Source organism: Nicotiana attenuata, unplaced genomic scaffold (genome assembly GCF_001879085.1).
Source record: "Nicotiana attenuata strain UT unplaced genomic scaffold, NIATTr2, whole genome shotgun sequence".
Lineage (NCBI taxonomy): Eukaryota > Viridiplantae > Streptophyta > Magnoliopsida > Solanales > Solanaceae > Nicotiana > Nicotiana attenuata.
The window spans coordinates 232,010-254,333 of NW_017671717.1; the positions used below are offsets into that span (position 1 = coordinate 232,010).

Below are 22,324 nucleotides of genomic sequence, written 5' to 3' on the forward strand. Positions count from 1 at the left end.
TATATATATATATATATATATTTGGCGTCCCTTAATAAAAAAAGTGTAAAATACAACCTGCAAGTAAAGGGGACCAGAGGAAGTACTTAATTATATTCTTAACATGCTACTAATTATGTACGAGTACTGTTTAATAAAATCACATTTTTATGTCTCAATATATACAGGCAAAGTGAACAGGAAACTCAACAGCGGAGCATGGCCGGAGTGGTTGTCTGGCGGAGATAGAAGATTGCTGCAATCACCGTCGGTGATGGCGGATGTGGTGGTGGCGGCAGATGGAAGCGGAGACTACAAGAAGGTGGCTGAAGCAGTAGCAAAAGCACCTGAAAAGAGTAGTAAGAGGTATGTGATTAGAATAAAGGCAGGTGTATACAAAGAAAATGTGGAGGTGCCAAAGAAGAAGAAGAACATAATGTTTATGGGAGATGGTAGAGAGAATACTATAATTACTGGAAGCAGGAATGTCAAAGATGGTAGCACTACCTTCCATTCTGCCACTGTTGGTAAGTTCAATCTATAATTAGCTTTTCATTTTAGTATTTTTCGCGCATTATTAATTTCTAGCTAGATAGCCCCTCAGTCTCCATTTGTGTAATTCAAAATTTTCGAGTCACACTTCTTAATTTTGGAATAACATACTTAAAATTATGTAAAATGTACAATAAGTCACAATATATAATTAACAATTCAAAATACTTAAATAGTCGTATAAAAAATTATGGTAAATTAAATAATAACTCATTTGATTCTCGAAGTCTATGTCACTAGTGGCGGAGCCACCTTAGGAGGGGGTATCAATTGACACCCCTTTGTCAAAAAAATACACTATGTAGCTAGGTAAAAAATAAGTTTTATGTGTATATACTATACGTTAACTTCCTTTATTTTCTTCGTCTGTTTACCTTTTTATATTTTGACATCTCTTAGTAAAATTCCTGACTTCGCCACTGCATGCCACATAAATTAGAACAGTGGAAGCGGTGTTTATTATTAAGTCGCATATAGCAGGTAACGGGATGAGGTTTTAATACTTCAATTCAAATTTCCTCGTAGTATAGATTATTGCTACAAATTAACATAGTTGTTGGCTTGTTGCTTCGTGAAATTGCTGACGAGTGAGGTAAATTAAATCGTAAAGATTAACCTCCCCCTTGTCCTTTTAACAGGGGAGAGAATATTATTGATTGGCTGGCATATGTCATAATATATATATACGTACTAGTGTTCGAAGTTATGACTTGTAAGCCAACAACCATAGCTTTAGTTTGACTACCGAGGAGCAGAGTCTGTAAAGTGATATGTGGCGCGAAGAATTTGAAGAAAATTATCTGAATCTTGTGGCTGATCTTAAACTAAAAGTAGATATAAGAGCATAATTGTAGTTTTTCAAATAAATTAATAAGAAAAGTAAGATATTTAAATTCAAATGGACCTAACTAGTAATATCAACTAAGAGCATGCCGTAGTTTTTTGTTCGAGATGACGCGGAGTTGCATGTGGCAAAGGTGTAATGTGTAAGAACTTTTTTGTTGTTTTCCTTGTAGAGGTGGAATTGCAGTTGCACGTGAACCCAAATTAGAATTTCAAACTTCAAAGTATATAGTATTAAATATTTGAATATTTTATAGACTACGTACTTATATTAAATATTATTTTTATATTAACGGTGAAAAATTATCATTAATAATAACAAAGTCCACATTTCAGGAAGGACAACTTGGCTACATAGGCCTCCAACAAACACAAAGGTAGTTACATAATCTTTGCATTAAATCTAAATTTAGTATCATAAAATAAAAGTTGGTATACCGAAAATCATGCATTTGCACCTAATTAAGAGTGTGGTCTAGTGGTTTATGAAGTGATTCGAGCACGATCATGCCTTATGTTCAAATCTCACCGGAGACAAAAGTACTATGTTATTATCTGATCAAGTCCGGTGAATAGCGTTTGCCTCTCACAAAAACATCTCTGAAAACCGAGCCCAAATGAGTGGGGCTGCATCAGCTGGCATACGCTCCTCGTAAGCCTTCCACCAGTGATACGCTCCTCCTGACAGCAAAAATATAGTAAAAGCAACTCTGCTCACCTCCACAATACCCATGGTGTTAAACCGGATACCACTATTATTAAAAAAAACACGCATTCATTCAATTAAAATACTTCATAAGGTTTTGTTTGACCAAAAAGTTTTAGGTCCTTTTTGTTGAACCAATGTAATAAATAGACAAAGGGCAAATCATAGCATGAAATAATTTATTCTAGATCTGCAATAGAAGGTAGGAATAAACAAGCATAACCGAACATAAAATTTGATTACAGTTGCGCTCGAATTTCATAATGGAAGAAATAGATGATTGTTCTAATAATATCAAATGATGATGAAGAATACATAAATAAAAAGAATCACCATTCTTGAACAAGACCAGCTTCCGCATATTTGATAAAAGTCGAATTACAAATGAATATCGAGATCCTATGCTCTTATCTCCTCTTCCGTCGAGGAGCCTGAGATCAGGGAATATCTTCCCTTCAGAGAGATGTACATGTTTGTGTGTGTGTGTATTCCTATCAGCCCCCCTCCCCCCCTTTGTTACTCTCTCCCATGATATTTATACAAAACACTTTCCTTACCCAGCTGTCCTTAACCGGAGTACCTAAATTCTTGGAATATCCCGTAGAATATTCCTCTAAAATGTCTAAGTGTTGAACTAGCCGTTCGGGCCGAATTGAGTACTCGACCTCGACCGTAGCTACATCACTCGCTGATATATTGCTTCCTATACGTGACTTCGGCTTGGTTGATTCTTGGTCGTTCTTCCTTAAGTAGAGTTCTTTGATCAAATTTTGACCTATACAGTTAGTCCCTCCGCCTATCGGGGTCGCCTTTGGGCGGGCACAGTGGGCGGATTTCGCCAGTTGCACCTTTGAGAAATCTGAGCACATTGGTCGAAGAGTGACCCTTCATAGCGAGATAACGATGTGATGTTTCGAAAGTCGTGCATGATCGTTATATCAGTTTGAAATGATGCCAATCTGTCATGCGTCATTATGGCGCACGTTCCCTATATGTTGCGTTGTTTCCGGTGCCTTCTCTGCTTTGGAAGCAACGTTGCGTCATTTTCTCGGGGTCAATATTTGAACCGGATTCATAGTCATCAACAATTATGCCCTTTGCCCTCTCGCTGGCCGAAGAGGGAGCACGAGCCTATTGTGAAGTCGATGGACCATGCGGAATGATCGCAGCAACCTCTGAGTTCTACCCCCCTACCACGATAGACTCCCCCACGCCAAAAATGGGCACCACCTCCACTCCCGAGGGGGACACGATCTCCTCATCTAACTCGGCATCACCAGCAGGCTCAAACACCACCAACACGGGATTGTCCCTCGAAGGCCCCTCCGTCCTGGGTACCCCATCAGCCCTTATTCGTCGCCTCTTTAATGGAGCCTCTTCGCCGTCGTCCTGAGACGATTCATCCAGAAAATGAACCACGGAAAGCGGAGCCTACGCCTGACGAGCAACCTCACGACGGCCGAGCCCAGGAAGGGTCGTAGTATGTAAAGTAGTAGCGGACTGAACGCTCTCACTTGCAGCTAGAATCGGTGCAGATCCAGTGATGAGACTCGACTGACGAAAAGTGGGTATGGGAGCCCTCACCCTCCTCGTGACCCATCGATCGGTAGAAGGACTACGTCTGAATCTCTCGTGAAACAACGACCATTCATGAATCCCTATCGTATGGGGCAAAACCTGGCTCACCCACTCGCGAATGTCAGCGACTAGCAGAGGAGGCGCCTTCTCGGCTGTAAAGTAGAGAAAGGGAAAAAGAAGGACATAAACATGTTTGAAATGGGGTTAACTCGGGTGGAGGCGGGAACGGATAGTTCCTCCCGTGTGATCGAGATTGCTGCGATTTGTTGGAGGTTACGGTGAGCCCGGCACCCAATTTGCCCTCCTTTGTTCTGCTACTGAAAGCAGGTCCCTCTAGGAGATCAGCGATGTTTTCTTATCACGGGGCGTAGCCGGAATGGCTTTGAGGGCGAGTTTATTGCTTTCTTCGTTTTACGTCTTCTACTCTTGCTGACTTTCTCTCTCTGTTCTCTTTTCTTTATTCAGTCTTTTATTTTGGAAACTGAGAGTATTCGCCGCGAGGAGAGGCTTTTCAGAAAATGGTTTCAAAATACCACAGACTTCGTGACAAGTGCCGCGAGATGCATGCGCGGCTCCGGGCGGGCAGCAATCCTCAGTCCCTTAGGAAGGAGTTGGAGCAGAAGGATGGGGACCTGAGGCGGTCTATTGGTAGATGCAGCGAACTCGAGGGGCTGCTTAGGGCTAAAGAAGAAGAGCTCGAGGTGGGCAAGAGATTTGGTGCTGAGTGTGTTGATCTTTGGCGAATGTGGTGGCCCTGCGGGTGGAGCTTGAGCAGAGTGACACTAGAGTCGCCGGTCTAAGTGTTGAATTGGCGGAGAAGGTGACCGAGTTGGAAAGTGTTGAGGGAGCCCGAGTAGCGGCCTTGGCAAGAGTTTCGGCACTAGAAGATTCTATCCGCGTTCTCAGGTCCGAATGCGCAACAGAGATGGAGACGACCGCTCTAAGGGAGGCGCGGCTTGATGAGAGAATTGGCGGGCTAGAGGGGGACGTCTCGACTTTGAGCGATCAAATTGATGCTCTCGAGGCTGAGAGGGCTCAATCGTTGGCTTCGACTCCTCCTGCTTCCGCCTCTGTTGTCGTTCATCGCCCTTTGTACGAGATGTGGATCCACACTGAGGCCCAACGGGAAATATATAAGGGTTTGTTGGCAGCTGGGAATGTTCCTGGGGCTTCTTTTGAAGAAGCTCGTGTTAAAGCTCATGAGGCCCAGCTCGCCTGTGGCTATAACGCCGCGCACCGGAGGCCGGTGGAGATAATGAGGCCGAGGATGGACTTCCCTTTGATGACCAGCACTCTGATGGAGAGGGCGACGGTAGAGGTGAAGCCGCTGAACCAAACGAGGAGAGGGATGACGGTATGGACGGAGATGACGCTAAGTGAAGCTTTTGTACTTAATTTCCCCTTTTGTATTTCATTTTTCTGTACTTAGTTAGTTGGGTGGGAGCCCCCTTTTGGCCCTTTGTAAGACACTATATATATGTTTTTTGAATGGAACAGTTGATTTGTCCTTGGTTGTACGTCTTTGGCCTTTCCTTCTCTTTTCTCTTTGAGTTTCTAAGATCTTCTTGCAATAAGTCTCTGACATTCGGTAGTTAATTCGAGCGAGGTCGAATGTAGGCTTGCTGTAAATTCGAGCGGGGTTGAATTTAGATTTGTTGATTCGAACGAGGTCGAATGTGGATTGATGTGAGGTCGGATGTAAGTAAATTCGAATGAGTTCGAATGTAGGGTAATCCGAACGAGGTTGAATGTAAGTTAATTCGAATGAGGCCGAATGTAGGTTAATTCGAACGAGGTCGAATTTAGATTTATTAATTCGAGCGAGGTCGAATTGTCCTGCTGTAAATTCGAATGATATCGAATTTAGACTGACTCGAACGAGGTCGAATGTAGATTTATTAATTCGAGCGAGGTCAAATTGTCTTGCTGTAAATTCGAATGAGATAGAATCTAGACTAATTCGAACGAGGTCGAATGTAGATTTATAAATTAGAGAGAGGTCGAATTGTCTTGCTGTAAATTCGAATGAGATTGAATTTAGACTGATTTGAACAAGGTCGAATGTAGATTTATCAATTCGAGCAAGGTCGAATTGTCTTGCTGTAAATTCGAATGAGATCGAATTTAGACTGATTCGAACGAGGTCGAATGTGGATTTATCAGTTCGAGCGAGGTCGAATTGTCTTGCTGTAAATTCGAATGAGATCGAATTTAGACTGATTCGAACGAGGTCGAATGTAGATTTATCAATTCGAGCAAGGTCGAATTGTCTTGTTGTAAATTCGAATGAGATCGAATTTAGACTGATTCGAACGAGGTCGAACGTAGATTTATCAATTCGAGCGAGGTTGAATTGTCTTGCCGCAAATTCGAATGAGATAGAATCTAGACTGATTCGAACGAGGTCGAATGTAGATTTATCAATTCGAGCGAGGTGGAATTGTCTTGTTGTATATTCGAATGAGATCGTATTTAGACTGATTCGAACGAGGTCGAATGCAGATTTATCAATTCGAGCAAGGTCGAATTGTCTTGATGTAAATTCGAATGAGATCGAATTTAGACTGATTCGAACGAGGTCGAATGTAGATTTATCAATTCGGGCGAGGTCGAATTGTCTTGCTGTAAATTCGAATGAGATGAATTAATACTGATTCTAACGGGGTCGAATGTAGATTTATCAATTCGAGTGAGGTCGAATTGTCTTGCTGTAAATACGAATGAGATCGAATTTAGACTGATTCGTCGAATGTAGATTTATCAATTCGAGCGAGGTCGAATTGTCTCGCTGTAAATTCTAATGAGATCGAATTTAGACAGATTCGAACGAGGTCGAATGTAGATTTATCAATTCGAGCGAGGTCGAATTGTCTTGCTGTAAATTGGAATGTGATAGAATCTAGATTGATTCGAACGAGGTCGAATGTAGATTTATCAATTCGAGCGAGGTGGAATTGTCTTGCAGTATATTCGAATGAGATCGAATTTAGACTGATTCGAACGAGGTTGAATGTAGATTTATCAATTCGAGCGAGGTCAAATTGTCTTGCTGTAAATTCGAATGAGATTGAATTTAGACTAATTCGAACGAGGTCGAATGTAGATTTATCAATTCGACCGAGTTCGACCAAAAAGTTCGACCAAAAAGTTTTAGGTCCTTTTTGTTGAATCAATGTAATAAATAGACAGAGGGCAAATCCTAGCCAGAAATAATTTATTCTAGATCTGAAATAGAAGGTAGGAATAAACAAGCATAACCGAACATAAAATTTGATTATAGTTGCGATTGAATTTCATAATGGAAGAAATAGATGATTGTTCTAAAATATCAAATGACGATGAAGAATACATAAATGAAAAGAATCACCATTCTTGAATAAGACCAGCTTCCGATTATTTGATTAAGTCGAGTTACAAATGAATATCGAGATCCTATGCTCTTATCTCCTCTTCCGGCGAGGAGCCTGAGATCAGGGAATATCTTCCCTTCAGAGAGATGTACATGTTTGTGTGTGTGTGTGTTCCTATCAGCCCCCCCCCCCCCCCCTGTTACTCTCTCCCATGATAATTATACAAAACACTTTCCTTACCTAGCGGTCCTTAACCGGAGTACCTAAATTCTTTGAATATCCCGTAGAATATTCCTCTAAAATTTCTAAGTGTTGAACTAGCCGTTCGCGCCGAATTGAGTACTCGACCTCGACCGTAGCTACATCACTCGCTGGTATATTGCTTCCTATACGTGACTTCGACTTGGTTGATTCTTGGTCGTTCTTCCTTAAGTAAAATTCTTTGATCAGATTTTGACCTATACAAGTTTGACATCCATTTGGCTATTACGTACTCTTGAGTCTTGATCACTGTTCACTATTGATGCTTTCTAGTTGGGAGCGCCTGCCGTAAATTTCTCCGGACATTATGGACTTTTTGGTGGTCATTCCATGTCATTGTGAGCTAAGCTCTTTCCTTCTCCTTTAAATCAACATTTGTTTTAATTTCTCCATTTAATTTGATATGTATTTATGAAAGACTGCGATGGAGTAAGACGCTATTTCTTTTGGTCTCGCATAGAGCAAGATGTTTTCTTTGGTTATGGCTTAATAAATTGGATTAAAGGGACAATATTTTTAGGAGTCATTTGGTCGGAAAGAATTTATCCCACGACTAATGTTTCCAGAATTAGTTATCCCTGTTTGACCAAAAAGTTTTAAGCCCTTTTAGTTAAACCAATTTAATAAATAGACAAGGGGTGAATCCAAGTTAAAAGTAATAAATTCTAGATCCGAAATTAAACAATTTGGATGGTATGGGACCGTGTTCAAGTCAACAAATGCCGAGTTAATGCTCGGTGACTATTAATAATTATGAGGATGAAAACATGCAATAAATGTGATAAATGGCATTAAATGTAATAAGAAGAAATTTGTCACCCAAATGTTGGATGAGATGGATGATTCCTTCCTCTGACTAAACCGTGTGACAGCACACAATGGAAGTGAACTATGTGTTCTTGGATCTTGTGAACTAAAGAGGAATGTTATGTAATGGAATCAAACAAAGGAGACGAGACAAGCTTTTGTATATTTTTGATAGTCAACTCTTCACAAGATGTTCTTTCATCAAAAGTCCAGAGAGTCTTTTATTCCCTCTCTCCTCTTATTTATAAGGGATATTCCTAGAAAACTCTAAAAAATACAATTGGGGGAATATTCAATGGAATATTCTTATTCCTAATCCTAGGAATATTCTAACCATTGTTGTCGTTTGTTCTCTACTCGACCTTGGCGCTGGTCTCTTTCTGGGCGACTCCTTGCCACTGGACCGTGCTTGGTCTCGACGTCGGCCTTCGCTCGTCCATTTGCATTCAATAAACTCGACCTAATTTTGACCCAAACAATCCTGGGATTAGTTATTCCACCCTCCCATGGGGATTAAAAAATACTACAATCCCAGGATAACTGATCCCGGGATTAATTATACTGTACTGTTCTACCAACCAAACATGGGATAAAGTACTCTTCTTAAATTTAATCTCGAGATTAATTATTCCTTATCCCTCGTACCAAACGAGCACTTAATGATTTAACTTACATGTAGTGGAAGTATTTTTACACCATTTATATATTTTAACTTGCTGATTTTTTAGGTTAGTAATCTCACTTATTATTTGATAACTATTCGTAGTTATCTTTTAGTTGAGCAACCAGTATATAAAAGTTAAATTCTTACTTAGTGGACAACAAGAATATATAATGCTATGCTTTCTCTGTCCGCTGAAAAACATTTTCTACATATCAAGTAACGGCATTTGAGTCAACAAAAAAACAAGAAGGGGAATAAAAAACAAAACTATTGAGCTTTGTTAACTAATAAAGAATATGTAAGGGCAAACAATATTTAAAGGTAAATTCCTTTTTTATGTATCGAGTTCAAATTGGTCTATCTTGAAGGGTTATCTCACATTCATATCAATTCCACAAATTAATCTTTTGTTATTCTAACTTTGCAGCCGCAGTAGGAGAAGGGTTCTTAGCCAGAGACATAACATTCGAAAACACAGCAGGGCACGAAAAGCACCAAGCAGTTGCACTTCGAGTGGGTGCAGATTTATCCGCCTTCTACAAATGTGACATGTTAGGCTACCAAGACACTCTTTACGTCCACTCCAATCGTCAATTCTTCGTCCAATGTTTCATTTCAGGCACAGTCGATTTCATCTTTGGTAACGCTGCAGCCGTACTCCAGGACTGCGACATCCACGCTAGACGTCCAGGGCCGGGCCAGAAAAACATGATCACGGCCCAAGGGCGAACGGATGCCAACCAGAACACTGGGATAGTGATTCATAAATCTAGAATTGGCGCTACTTCGGACATGAAATCAGTTCAGAAAAATTTCCCTACGTATTTAGGACGGCCGTGGAAGGAATATTCTAGAACTGTGATCATGCAATGTTCGATCGCGGATGTGATTAGTCCGACAGGGTGGCACGAGTGGAATGGGAATTTTGCACTTGATACGTTGTTTTATGGGGAGTATGAGAATACAGGTGCAGGAGCTGGGACATCAGGGAGAGTGAAATGGAAAGGTTTTAAAGTTATTACTAGTGCAACTGAGGCTCAAGATTATACTCCTAACAAGTTTATTGCTGGAAACAGTTGGTTGAGCTCCACTGGTTTTCCTTTTGCTCTTGGTCTCTAATATTGTTTCTTGTTTTGTTTGGCTAGACTTTTTATTACTTTTTAGACATTGTTAATTAGTTTATAACTTATAAGGTCGTTGGTATTAGCTAATACCAGAATAAATTTTATATCAAAATCTTGATATTAGCTATCCCATACTGATGAATATTCCTAGTCTGCACCAAACAACCCCTTTGATGATTGATATCATTTTAAAATAATACTCTTGAATAAGGCCTCTAGATTTCTTGTTATTGCTCCTCCCTTTTTTCCTTCCTGAGCTGAGGGTCTATCGGAAACAACCTCTCTGTCTTCTTAAATGCAGGGGTAAGGTCTGCATATACTCTACCCTCCTCATACTCCACTTTGTGGGATTACACTGGCATGTTATTGTTGTTACGTTGTTGTAATAAAGCCTCTAGATTAACAAATGGAGTAATAAGAAAAGGGGTGTGGAGAAGGGTCGCACGTCAAACGAGTGTGATATAGGCAGCATATTCTGATATAAGCGTTAATGGCTAATTCCATGATCCGAACCGTGATCTATAGGTCACACAGAAACTTTTTTCCTCGCTTCTCTTCATTGGCTAAATAACAATGACATCTGGTTGTGCAAATGATTGAGCTAGCTAGCACTGAACCAAAGCATCCCTAATTGAAGTCTTATTACAGTAGGAATATATTTCTTCATGTGTATTTGGACAAAATTTTATTGCTTTAATGAAATTCTGAACTCCATCATTTTAGGTTTTGTCCTCATCCATTTCTTCTCGGAGCTATACAGGTGTCGTAATTGTTCCTCGACAAGAATAGAATACTATATAAGTCAATTCATTCTAGGGCGACATTTTGATTAATTAAGGAGTTGTTACCTACATACATGATACATGTGGTGCCAACGAGGTCCATTAATAATCTCTCAAGAAAAAGACAAGTTGTATTGGGAAAAATAAATATTATACGTGGAATTAATTATGTAGCTGACATGGCAAGACACGTGGATCATTAGAAAAGTGACAGCTGGAGAAGAGTACTTAAAGAGATGTGAGTCTTAATAGGAACGAGCAAAACGTATAAAAGACAAGAAGAAACGGTTGCTCGAGTCTCTTCGTAATTTGGAGAGACACCAGTGGAGTGAATCAAGACAGCAAAAAGTACAGATTCGTTAATCTTCAATTAATGAGCGTGAATGATTAGAAACGTTACAGAATCTTCACGAAACAGTTACGATTGCCAATTATAACGTTTCATTAATGTTATTAAATGCTCATAATGATTCGATTACGAGAAGGAAGAGACGTTGTACCTAGAAGTAGCTATAAAAGGAAGTGAAATGTCATTTGTATGGAGACGTTCTGATTATTACTGGAATACACTTATTTACTCTTGCTTTATATTGATTGTTTTGCTATTTCAAACTCTAATTTTCCTTTCTCATCGCAAAAATATTCTTTTTCTTGATTATCAGTAACCCGAGTACTTCTAAAATTAAGCTTTGACCGAAATTCCTATTTTCTGGTTAAACAATTGGTTTCATTACGGGAATCTGATAATCTTTTTACTTTCCAAATCAATTCTTCTGGCAAAAAATAATGTCGAACGTCAACGACAACAACCAACAAAACCTACAAAACCAACAAAATCAGCAACATCAGTTGAATCAGCAAAATCAACAAGGTGATGAAACTCCACTCCCCTCACCGCAAAACTCTCCTCGATAATCTCGAGAGGGGACTCCTGTTAGATCCGAATCGAATATGAATGACCAACATGAGAACGATCAAGCTATTGATGCAGCATTGAAACAATTAATCGTCGAACAGGTCAACAATGCTCTCCAAGCTTTTGCCAATAGGTTGCCAACTGTACCACCAACTCCACCTCCAAACAACACCGCAACCAAAGAGAATCCACGCTCGAGACCTGCTAATTCAGGCAGCTGAGGAACTCCAAGCGAATCTCGCGATGCAGGGCCAGGTATCCCAGTTAATTCTTATTTACAAAGTTTAGTACTAACTTTGCAGAAATAGCTCAAGGAGCAAAATGATCGCATAGAGCAGATACCCGGTGTGCCACCTATAATCAAAGGAGTAGATGTGGAAAAATATTCTCAACAACCTTGGAAGTCAAGTGCCGCTCCATTGCTTATTCCAAAAAAGTTTAAGATGCCTGACAACCCAAAAATACGATGGAACAACTGATCCACGAGATCACGTAACCGTATTTATCACTGGTGTGAAGGGCAAAAACTTGACCAAGAAAGAGATCGAATAAGTATTGGTCAAAAAATTCGGTGAAACCCCCACGAAGGGAGCACTGACATGGTATTCTCTTTTACTTGAAAACTCCATTGATTCTTTTGATGAGCTTGCAGATTCATTTATAAAAGCACATTCGGGAGCTCAAAAAGTAGAAAAAAGGATGGAAGACATTTTCAAAATAAAACAAGGAGATACGGAGTTACTCAGGGAATTCGTAGACAGGTTCCTGCGTGAGAGGATGATGCTGCCATGTGTACCTGACAATTGGGCGGCTATGGCATTTGCCAGTAATTTAAATGGAAAAAGCTCGAAAGCCACGAGAAGACTCAAAGAAAACTTACGAGAATTTCCTGCAACAACTTGGAATGATGTTTACAACAGGTATAGCACGAAGCTGCGGATAGAAGACACTATCATTCAATCCCGGAGAGATGAAAGGGTGAGTTCATGGCGATCAAAAACTGAAAAAGGTCCGGTAAGAACAGGTACGAAACTTATATGGGACAAGCAGGAACGGATTCACGTTCGAAATAAGAAAACCTAAGGTATGATTCCAGATCAAAGGACAGAGATTCGGGTTTGTCATCTCGGTTTGGAAAGGAACGAAATACGCGAGATACGCGAGACAATGACGGAAGTTCAAAGGCGAAAATTGGAGGTTACAGTTTTAATGTTAGCACGTCCGAGTTGGTAGCAGTTCTAAGAAGCATGGGAGATAAAGTGCGGTGGCCAAAATAAATGAGATCGAACCCACACAGGAGAAACCCCGATTTTTTGTGCGAGTTTCATAATGATCACGGTCACAAAACAACAGATTGCAAACTACTGCAAGGTGAAGTAGAGCACCTACTAAAACAAGGTTACTTAACCGAATTGATTAATGAGAAGGGTAAGCAAGCATATATGAAGAATATGCAGGAACCACCGAAACCTCCATCACCAAAGAGAACGGTTAATGTCATAAGTGGAGGGGATGAGGTCAACGGCATAACATATACGACAACAAAGAAGGTGTCAAAAATCACAGTCACCTACGGGAAGCGAGTTCGCCAAGTTTTGGAAGAAGATAGTATAACATTCGATGATGCCGACGCAGATGGCGTGTTGAACCCACATAATGATGCCCTGGTATATCTTTCCTTGTACATGATACTAACGTAAAACGAGTTTTGATCGATCCAGGTAGTTCTGTAAATATCATTCTTTTAAGAGTGGTAAACGAGATGCAAGCCGATGATAAATTGGTACCCAAAGCACGGACCTTGTCTGGTTTTGACAACTCGAGTGTTGTAACAAAAGGGGAGATAATACTTACCACATTCGCAGAAGGACTGGTCAAAGATACTAAATTTCAAGTGATAGATATGGACATGGCATACAATATGATTCTCGGCAGACCGTGAATTCACGAGATGGATGTTGTTCCGTCTACCTTACATCAGGTTATCAAGTTCCCTTCACAATGGGGAATAAGACAAATCCGTGGTGATCAACAAGCTTCCCAAAACATTAACTCAGTGGCAGATTCAAGCGTGAAGAAGGATGCTGCAGATGAAAAATAGCAATTACAGAATTCAGTTGAGGACTTAGCAACACAAACCTCGACTGAAGATGGACAAACAGATGTAGACTCAAGGCCTGATACTATTCAAGAACCAAAAGAAAATGAAAACATCAAAACAACAATCGAGGAACTTGAAGCTATGGTATTATTTGTACATTGGCAGGACAGAAAATTCTACATTGGAACCAACCTCAGTCCGGAGATGAAAAGTAAGTTAATTGAATTTTTAAAAGCTAATGCATATTGCTTTGCTTAGTCGCATTCAGATATGAAAGGTCTACCATCGGAGGTAATGACCCATAAGTTGAATGAAGATCTGACATATCCACCTATCAAACAGAAGAAAAGGAAGCAAGGGTCCTTCAAGAATCAGGTGATTCAAGATGAGGTACAAAAGCTCTTAAAAATCGGGTCTATCCGCGAGGTAAAATATCCTAATTGGCTAGCTAATACTGTAGTGGTGCCCAAAAAGAATGGTAAGTGGCGAATTTGTGTAGACTATACTGATTTGAATAAAGCTTGCCCTAAAGATTCTTTCCCACTACCACACATAGATCAACTAATTGATGCTACTGCAGGACACGAACTATCGAGCTTTTTAGATGCCTATTCAGGCTATAATCAAATAAAAATGGAACCTTCAGATGAAGAAAAAACTTCCTTTATTACAGATAGGGGACTTACTGTTATAACGTTATGCCTTTTGGCCTAAAGAATTGTCATGACCCCGAACCACCCCGATCGTGATGGCGCCTATCACAGTACTAGGCAAGCCGATTCAACACTTATAACATAAAGGACTTTTGTAAATTCATTTCCGAATCAGTTATGATCATAAGTCTTCCATTTTAATATAACAAAATACGCGAAAAAACAAATATGCAAATACATCCACACTGCCCGATCCTGGTGTCACTAGTCATGAGCCACTAAGATACTATCCAGTATTGTCTACTCAATACAAGAACAAGACTGAAATAAACAACACTAAGGATAGGAAGGAGATAGGCAGGGCTGCGAATGCCGTGCAGCTACCTTGCTATCTCCGGAAATACTCAGAAGCTGCTGAAAGCTCTCACTCTGATGCTCTGGCACCTGGATCTACACACAAGGTGCAGGGAGTAATGTGAGTACGCCAACCCAGTAAGTAACCAAAGTAAATAAAGGCTGAGTGCAGTGACGAGCATTTAAATCATATACATAATCTAACATAGAATCTCAATAGAAATATCAAAGTCAAATCCCTAGTTCCATTTCCAAACAGCTCGTAAAAATTCCAGTTTCAATGAAAGTTAATTAAAATATTTGTTCAATATTTTTCAATAAAGGCTCAGCATAAAAGAAGGGTAAAAACAGTAAGTTCATAAACAAGGGCAAGCCTCTCAGTCACTCGTGACTCAACTATCATCAATTTGCACTCACACTCAGCACTCCCGCTCAATAGACATCTCATAATAATAATCGCTGTGGCGTGCAACCCGATCCGTAAATATATAGTCGACTGCGCTCACTGGGGGTGTGCAGACTCCGTAGGGGCTCCTACAACACAAGTGCTATATTGCTGCGGCGTGCAGCTCGATCCAACATATCGCTGCAGCGTGTAGCCCGATCCATATACATAATATACATATAAATATCGCTGCGGCGTGCATCCCGATCCATATATATATATATATATATATAATCCTCTCCATCAGGTCCTCAACCTCTCTTAGTCACCAACCTCACAGCCATACAGGCATCGCAGTAAAAATTCAGCGAAACTCAGCCCAAACAACTTTCATATATTTAAACCAGAGTAACGAAACTGAATCAAAAGTAAATAGGTAAAAATCATGACTGAGGATATGCTTTCGAATCAAAACAGTATGAGATAAGTAGTAAAATACCCCTGAGGGTCCAAACAGTTCGGTACAAGGCCCCAAACATGGCATTCAGCCCAAATTAATAGATTCATTTCTAAAACACATAGATATCATATAGAATTTATCAAAATAAGCTACTCCACAGTTACTACGAGACGGACCAAGTCACAATCCCTACCGGTGCACGCCCACACGCCCGTCACCTAGCATGTGTGTCACCTTATTTATCATTAAATTACGAAATTTTGGGGTTTCATACCCTCAGGTCTAGATTTACAATCGTTACTTACCTCAAACCGGATGAAAACCTACTCCGCGATGCCTTTGCCACTCGACTCAGCCTCAAGTCACCCCGAATCTATCCAAAATCAGAATCATGACATCAATATATGCTAAAGGAACAAAGCCCACGCGAAAATAATCAAATTACATCAAAAATCCCGAAATTGGCCGAACCCGGCCCCCGGGCCCACATCTCGGAATCCGATAAAAATCACATCATTAGAAAACTTATCCTCCCGCGAGTCTACACATACCAAGAACATCAAAATCGGACCTCAAATGGCCCCTCAAATTCCCAATTTAAACTCTCCAATTACAAGCCCTAATTCTCCAATTTTAACCCTTAAATTCCCCTAATTTCATGTCTAATCAGTTAGAAATCACCATAGAATCGAGTATTGAATTCAAAAACCTTACCTCCAAGAGTTATCCCTCGAATCCCTCTTCAATTCCTCTCAAAAGTTCCAAGTTCGAACACAAATGGTGGAAAAATGACCAAATTTCGCGAAGGCAAGAATTTATATGTTCTGCCCAGGGATTCCGCACCTGCGGCTCCTTTTCTCGCTCCTGCGGGCTGCTTCTGCGCCCAAAAATCCGCACCTGTGGAATTCACTTAACTTCTAAGACACCGCACCTGCGACCCAGGTCTCGCACCTGCGGTCTCGCAGATGCGGTCAAGCCTTCTGCCCCTGCGATTTTCCTTCCGCTTCTGCGGCTCGTGATCGCAGCGGACTTAACCTTAGGAAGAGTGGGCGCTAGTACTTTTACCCAATAGTGGTATCGGGGTCAATTTTCACAGGGAGCTAGAAAGGGAGTTGGATATTTGCTTAGTCTAGAAATGCATGTTTGCTTCTAATTGATCTTCTATCATTTTTGGATTTTTATGATTATCAACTACAATTTAACAACTACTGATTATAACTAAATTATGCTAATATATTAATTCTAGGTTGTATGCAAGATAGAGAAAGGCACTGGGGTCGTGGCATTTACCTAGGTGGTCAACTAACGGGTAGAGATTCCTAATACAAGAATGATGATTATGGGGCTTATGCTATAACCATTGCACGATTGCACTCACTCTCACACCTCTCGGTAGAAAGAGTGATTTTGCCCAATTGACTCTCTCGAGACCAATTGGGTAGGCCAACAAGCCCAAGCAACTTAGGGTTCAAGTTGGGTAATTACTCTCTCGAGGTTTAACCCGTTAATTGGGACTACCATTCTCATGGGTCCATCCCAATTCCTTGTTGGGTTAGTTTTGGAGTTATAGACACTCTTTCTCAAGAAGAGTCAAGACCCACTAAGCTAGACTTAGTGTTTGCAACCACCAAATCCTAGTTAAATCATAAAATAAACCCAAATAGCAAACACCCAACATCATTCAAGCATTAAACAATCACACCCATTAATTACCCACACTAGGGTTGAGCCACAACCCTAGCTAATGGGTTTAGCTAGACATAATAGCAACAGAAATTGAAGAAGTAGTAGATAAAATTAACATATTAATTAACTAGAATGTTAATCTACAAGAATCCACGATAAAACAAGATGAAAATGCCCAAAATAGGCTAAAACTTGAGTCTCACGAGTGCAGCAGCTATCTGATGTCTAATTCTTAACCTAAAAATAATAAAATATTCTATTTATACTAGGCTAGAAAAACTGGACAAAAATACCCCTGCGGGGCTGGAGCGGACCGCGCAGAAATGCAGCGGCCGCGTAGGGGTCTTGGTCTTCAATCACTCACTTCTGAAGCTGGGGACGCGGACCGCGCAAGAAGGTAGCGTGGCCGCACAGGCAAATGGGCGCAGACCGTGCAACAATGAAGCGCGACCACGTGGACACAAGCACTGACCGTGTAGAAAGGAGCGCGGACCGCGCATGGTTACCCTTGAAATGTATACTCTCTGAATCTCCTAGCGCGGCCGCGCAGCAAATCAGTGCGGTCCGCGCTAGGTCCTCTTGTCCCCACTTCAATGATTTTTGACACTTGAGCAGGTTTCACTCTGTTTCGAGCTGATTTTTGACTTTTGTCATCTTGTCGCTCAAACCTGCAATCAAGCGCACTTTGTAAGCATTCTGGGTCTATTTTATGACAATTCATACATAAAGCATAGGCAAGTATGGGCATAAAACGTGTTAAAATCACAGTTATCAACTCCCCCAAACTTAAACCTTTGCTTGTCCTCAAGCAAATAAGATAAGACCCACCCCTCAAAAGGAAACATCCAAGTAATTCCAGCTTATCCTAACGAAGCCTCATCACGCATCAATTGGGACTAACAATTGCCCTCAATACGAATGCATCATTAACACATTTTTAAACTTTTAAGAACTATGGATCAAATGTGACACAAGAGCATCAAGGGTTAACTCATTTCATCAAGGCGCTTTTCTCAAATACCTTGGTCATTGTGGAACCCAAACTCACACATCCTCAACTCTCCCTAAGCGAACCTCACCTTTTGGAGTAATGACACACAACCCGAGGTTGATGGATTTTTCACTCATTTCTCTCACAAAGAAGGTCATAAGTCCAGCTTTAGGTACCATATGCTTGCCCCTTATGTAAGTATCCACTAATGTAAGCTTCCCTCAACTCAAGATCATATAGGGCTTTTGAGGAGTCATTGTGAAGGCTTTTGGGTAAAGGTAGGACATGTTTTTGTTCATTTAGGTTCAATCTTCCCTTCAGCACTTCTTTTGATTCATTTTGGCATACTTCTTGACTCATTTGAGTATTTCTCTTCTTTCAAGGGGTTAGAGGGACACATTGTCACTCTTTCTTTTGGAATTCAAACCTTTCTCCTTTTCTACTTTTACACAACCCTTTTTCACTTTGTTTTCTTTGAATCCCTTTTTTTTTTCTTATTCACTTTTGTATTTCTTTTTGTCTTTTTCTCTTTTTCATTGCCTCCCTTTTCTTTTGCTTTTGTGCCTCTCTACCACATTGATGCCTTTCTTGTCTCCCCCCCCCCCCCAAACTTAGATATTTGCCATTACTCAAGGGAAGATTTGGGTGCCAAGAGAGGGTCTCATTGAGAACGGGTATAGGCTTGTAGCTTTGGTTCATGAAAGAAAAAAGTTTAAGGCTCAAAAGGGTTGAACTAGGGATCATTTCATTGGTAGGTCATGGAAATTGTTCAAATTTGGAAGTTCGGATCAAGGAGGGCTATATTCACTTCTCAAGTCAAGTTTCACCTATGATTTCGCCTCAACAAACATTCAGGGCCAGTTCTAGAACATCGGCTTGGAGCTTAGACTCACAATTCGAATTCTCACCACACACACTCAAGGATTGCTAAAGATATCGAGTTGAGAGCCCACAACGACCTTAGTTCCAATTCAAGCGCACAATGGCTCCACACGACCATATGATGATTGTTTGGTCAACACAAGAGTCTCAAGGCCACAATTTTCACTATCCTAAACACAACATTATGTCTTTGACCATGGGATCAAAGGCAAATGTGTTAGGCCCAAGTGAAGCTTGCCTGAGGTCCTCTTAACTACAAAATGTTGAAAAATCAAAAGAAGAAAAATCAAAAACGGACTCAAACCCTTAAGAAGGTTGTCACGCCATCTATCATTGGGAAGAGCCACCCAGTTCGCACAACACACTACCCTTGGAAAGAACCGTGGCATTAAGAAAACCAAGGGCTTATTGAAAATACTAAAACTGAAACAAAAGGCTACGAGCCTCACTACCAGGCTGAAAACAAAAAATTTGAACGAAAATAGAAAAACCAAATGAATATGTACAATGGGGAGTAGAATATACAACGAGGATGAATATATACATAAGAATCTAGAAGTAGCCAAAGTTAAAAGTTATATACAGGCCAACTATTAAATCCAAAACATAGACTAAAAATGAAATAAATATATACAGTCATCCAGTGTATCATAATCAAAATGGTAGGGCGCACCCCCACGAATAAGAGCTGGCATTGTCCCCAATGCCAACTACCAAAATAAGCTCAAAAACAGAGAAAAAGGATATAGAAAGGCCCCTCAAGCCTGGTCCACATGCGTGGGGTCTCCTGTCGTCCCTGGATCCTCTGTAGTAGCCGGGACCTCAGACTGGTCTCCGACCTGCTGCTGCTCTGCTGCTGGGACATGAGCTGGATCAAGGACAGGCTGAACCACCGGTGGAACACTGGATGTACCCTCCTGAACCTGGGCCACCTCTATCACAATTCCCTCAGTGCTAGGGAGTTTCCTCTTCTTCCTCGGCCTGGGAGTCTCCTCCTGCTGTGGCTGAACTGCTGCTGGATCTACAGCTGGCTCCCCGAAGAGTAAGTCAAGTGGCATCTGATCCGCCAAGAGCTTATCCACATCCTCCCTCAACTTTGTCACTGACTCCTTGGAAGCCTTTTGCTTCCTCAACTTCCTGTGCTCCCTAGCTAGTTTACCCAATGCGGTGCTGTGTGCTCCAACTGCCTTAGCCAAGGCATCCTGTGTCTCCATCATCTTTTCCTGGTTGGCCAGGATCTTCTTCAGTGTCTCCTCAATAGAAGGAGGGATCTCAACTGCGGCAGGGGCTGACTGTGCCTGAACTACAGTGGCCAAGTTTGACAACTTGGATGTCGCAGCTGACATCCAGTTGTTCAAACTGGCTAGAGACTGAGCGAGCTGGTGGGCAGTGAACCTGTGAGTCTTCGATGAAGGGACATCCGGGTCTACTGCAGTAGATGGACCAGCACTAGTAGAAGGGCCCTGAGGCAATGTCTCACTGGTAGCAGGGATGGTGGAAGGCTCAGTGGACTGCTCAATAACCGCTGGCTCCTCAGACTGGCCAGGTGCGGTGGAAGTGGATGCCTGAGGCTTTTTGGACCTCTTTGGGTTGTCGGGACCCAACTGACTGTACCATGAGTAGGGGGCCACTGGATCTACCTGGACATCAAACCTCTTCTTCTTCACCTTCAATTCTCTAAAGTACAGGGAAAGAGTGTTCGGGAAGGGGTAGTTTGTGTTGGTCTCCTGCCCGACCGTAGAAATCACTCTTGACATGATGTTGCCCACATTCAGAGGAAAACCAGCCATAATAGAAGCCACTAACACTGCACGGGGAATAGGAACTGTGTGATCATGAGTGGAGGGGTCAAGCCTACTACACACGAAGGTCAACCAACCCTTTGCTTCAAAACTGAACGTGTTTCTCAGAATCTTCTCTCCTGCTTTCAACCAAACTGGGACAGTGCCCGGGGCTGCCAAGTGCTGGGCCAACCACGGGCGAACCTCTTCTTTCATTGCCAGCTTTTCTAAGTATTGGGTTTCGTCCTCTTCGTTGAACCCCAAAAACTCATTCAGAGACTTCCCATCAAACATCACCACTTTGTCCCTCACTTGTGTCGCCTTTGAGTCTTTCACTACATGATAAACATTGCAGTAAAATTCTTTCACCATATGTTCATTTGCGACTATGCAACGTTCCTTGAAGAACCCCCAACCCTCTCTAGTACGGAATTGTGCTTGCACATGTGGGTTTAGAGGAAGAAGATCAGAGTCAATAAATTGCCTCTCCGGAATCAATTTTCTTTTGGGCCACCACTCTCGAAATCTGTGGAAGGCTATTTCACTTACAAATCTATCAGCCCATGCTTCCGGTTTTCTTGTTCTATCAACACCACCAACTTGGGGCTCACCCCCCTCACCATATCCTGCACTCTCCCCAGATAATGAAGCTGTGGGGGAGGTGGAGTATTGTGCCTCACTTCTATCTTCGGACTCATCAGACGAGTCCAAAACTACATTCACCGGTTTTTTGAGGTTTTTATCAGCTGGTCCCTTGGAGGTAGGTGAAGTTGAAGGAGAGTCATGCAATTGGAGCGAGAGAGACATGTGAGTGGGAGCAGATTCAGAAGTAATACTCCGGGATGGTGCATACTCACTCCCCGAAGAGTGGGAGGCAGCTCTATCAGCTTCCCGTATTATCTTACGGGTCTTTTTTATATTCTCCCGAGCCTGGGGAGTGAGTTTAACAACCCGCTTTCCTTTTCCCCCTCGGGAGGAACCACCCCTCCCGGGTTGTTGTTCTTTTCCTCCTCGTTGCTTAACCATGATCTGCAAAGAAAAGTCTAACATTGTTAGTTGAAGCATATGCAGTGAATTGGATGCTACAGTTGAATGCATGGTTTAGAAACAGGGTTGCAGAATAGAAGGGGCGCGGACCGCGCAAAAGTGCCACGCGGACGCGCTGGGGTAGCGCGGACCGCGTAAAACTGGAGCGCGGACCGCGCTTAAGATGTTCCAGTGAAACCCCTCTCTGAATCTTACCAACGCGGTCCGCACTGATTTGGACCGCGGCCGCGCTAGGCTGGCGCGGACCGCGCAGAAAGGACGCGCGGCCGCGTAGGGCAGACAATGAACTGAGTATGGGGATTTTCATTTAAGTCCAATTTTTTTGTTCAAATTATGGGTCCTAATTGTCCCTACTCAGTTACTAATCAAGAATTCATGCCCATTGTTTCACATAAACACACAAAATCTACCCTAACAGGTAA

General features: G+C 41.6%; 1 protein-coding gene across 1 annotated transcript in view; it reads left to right on the forward strand.

The window, feature by feature from the left end:
- LOC109209828 (pectinesterase-like) overlaps positions 1–9,991 on the forward strand; it is an 11,491-nt gene extending 1,500 nt beyond the window's left edge. The window contains exons 2-3 of the mRNA XM_019373175.1: positions 168–506; positions 9,168–9,991. Of these exons, the coding sequence (XP_019228720.1) occupies positions 168–506; positions 9,168–9,859 (1,031 nt within the window). The 3' untranslated portion in view covers positions 9,860–9,991. The remainder of the gene's footprint in view (positions 1–167; positions 507–9,167) is intronic.
- Positions 9,992–22,324: the final 12,333 nt, after the last annotated feature.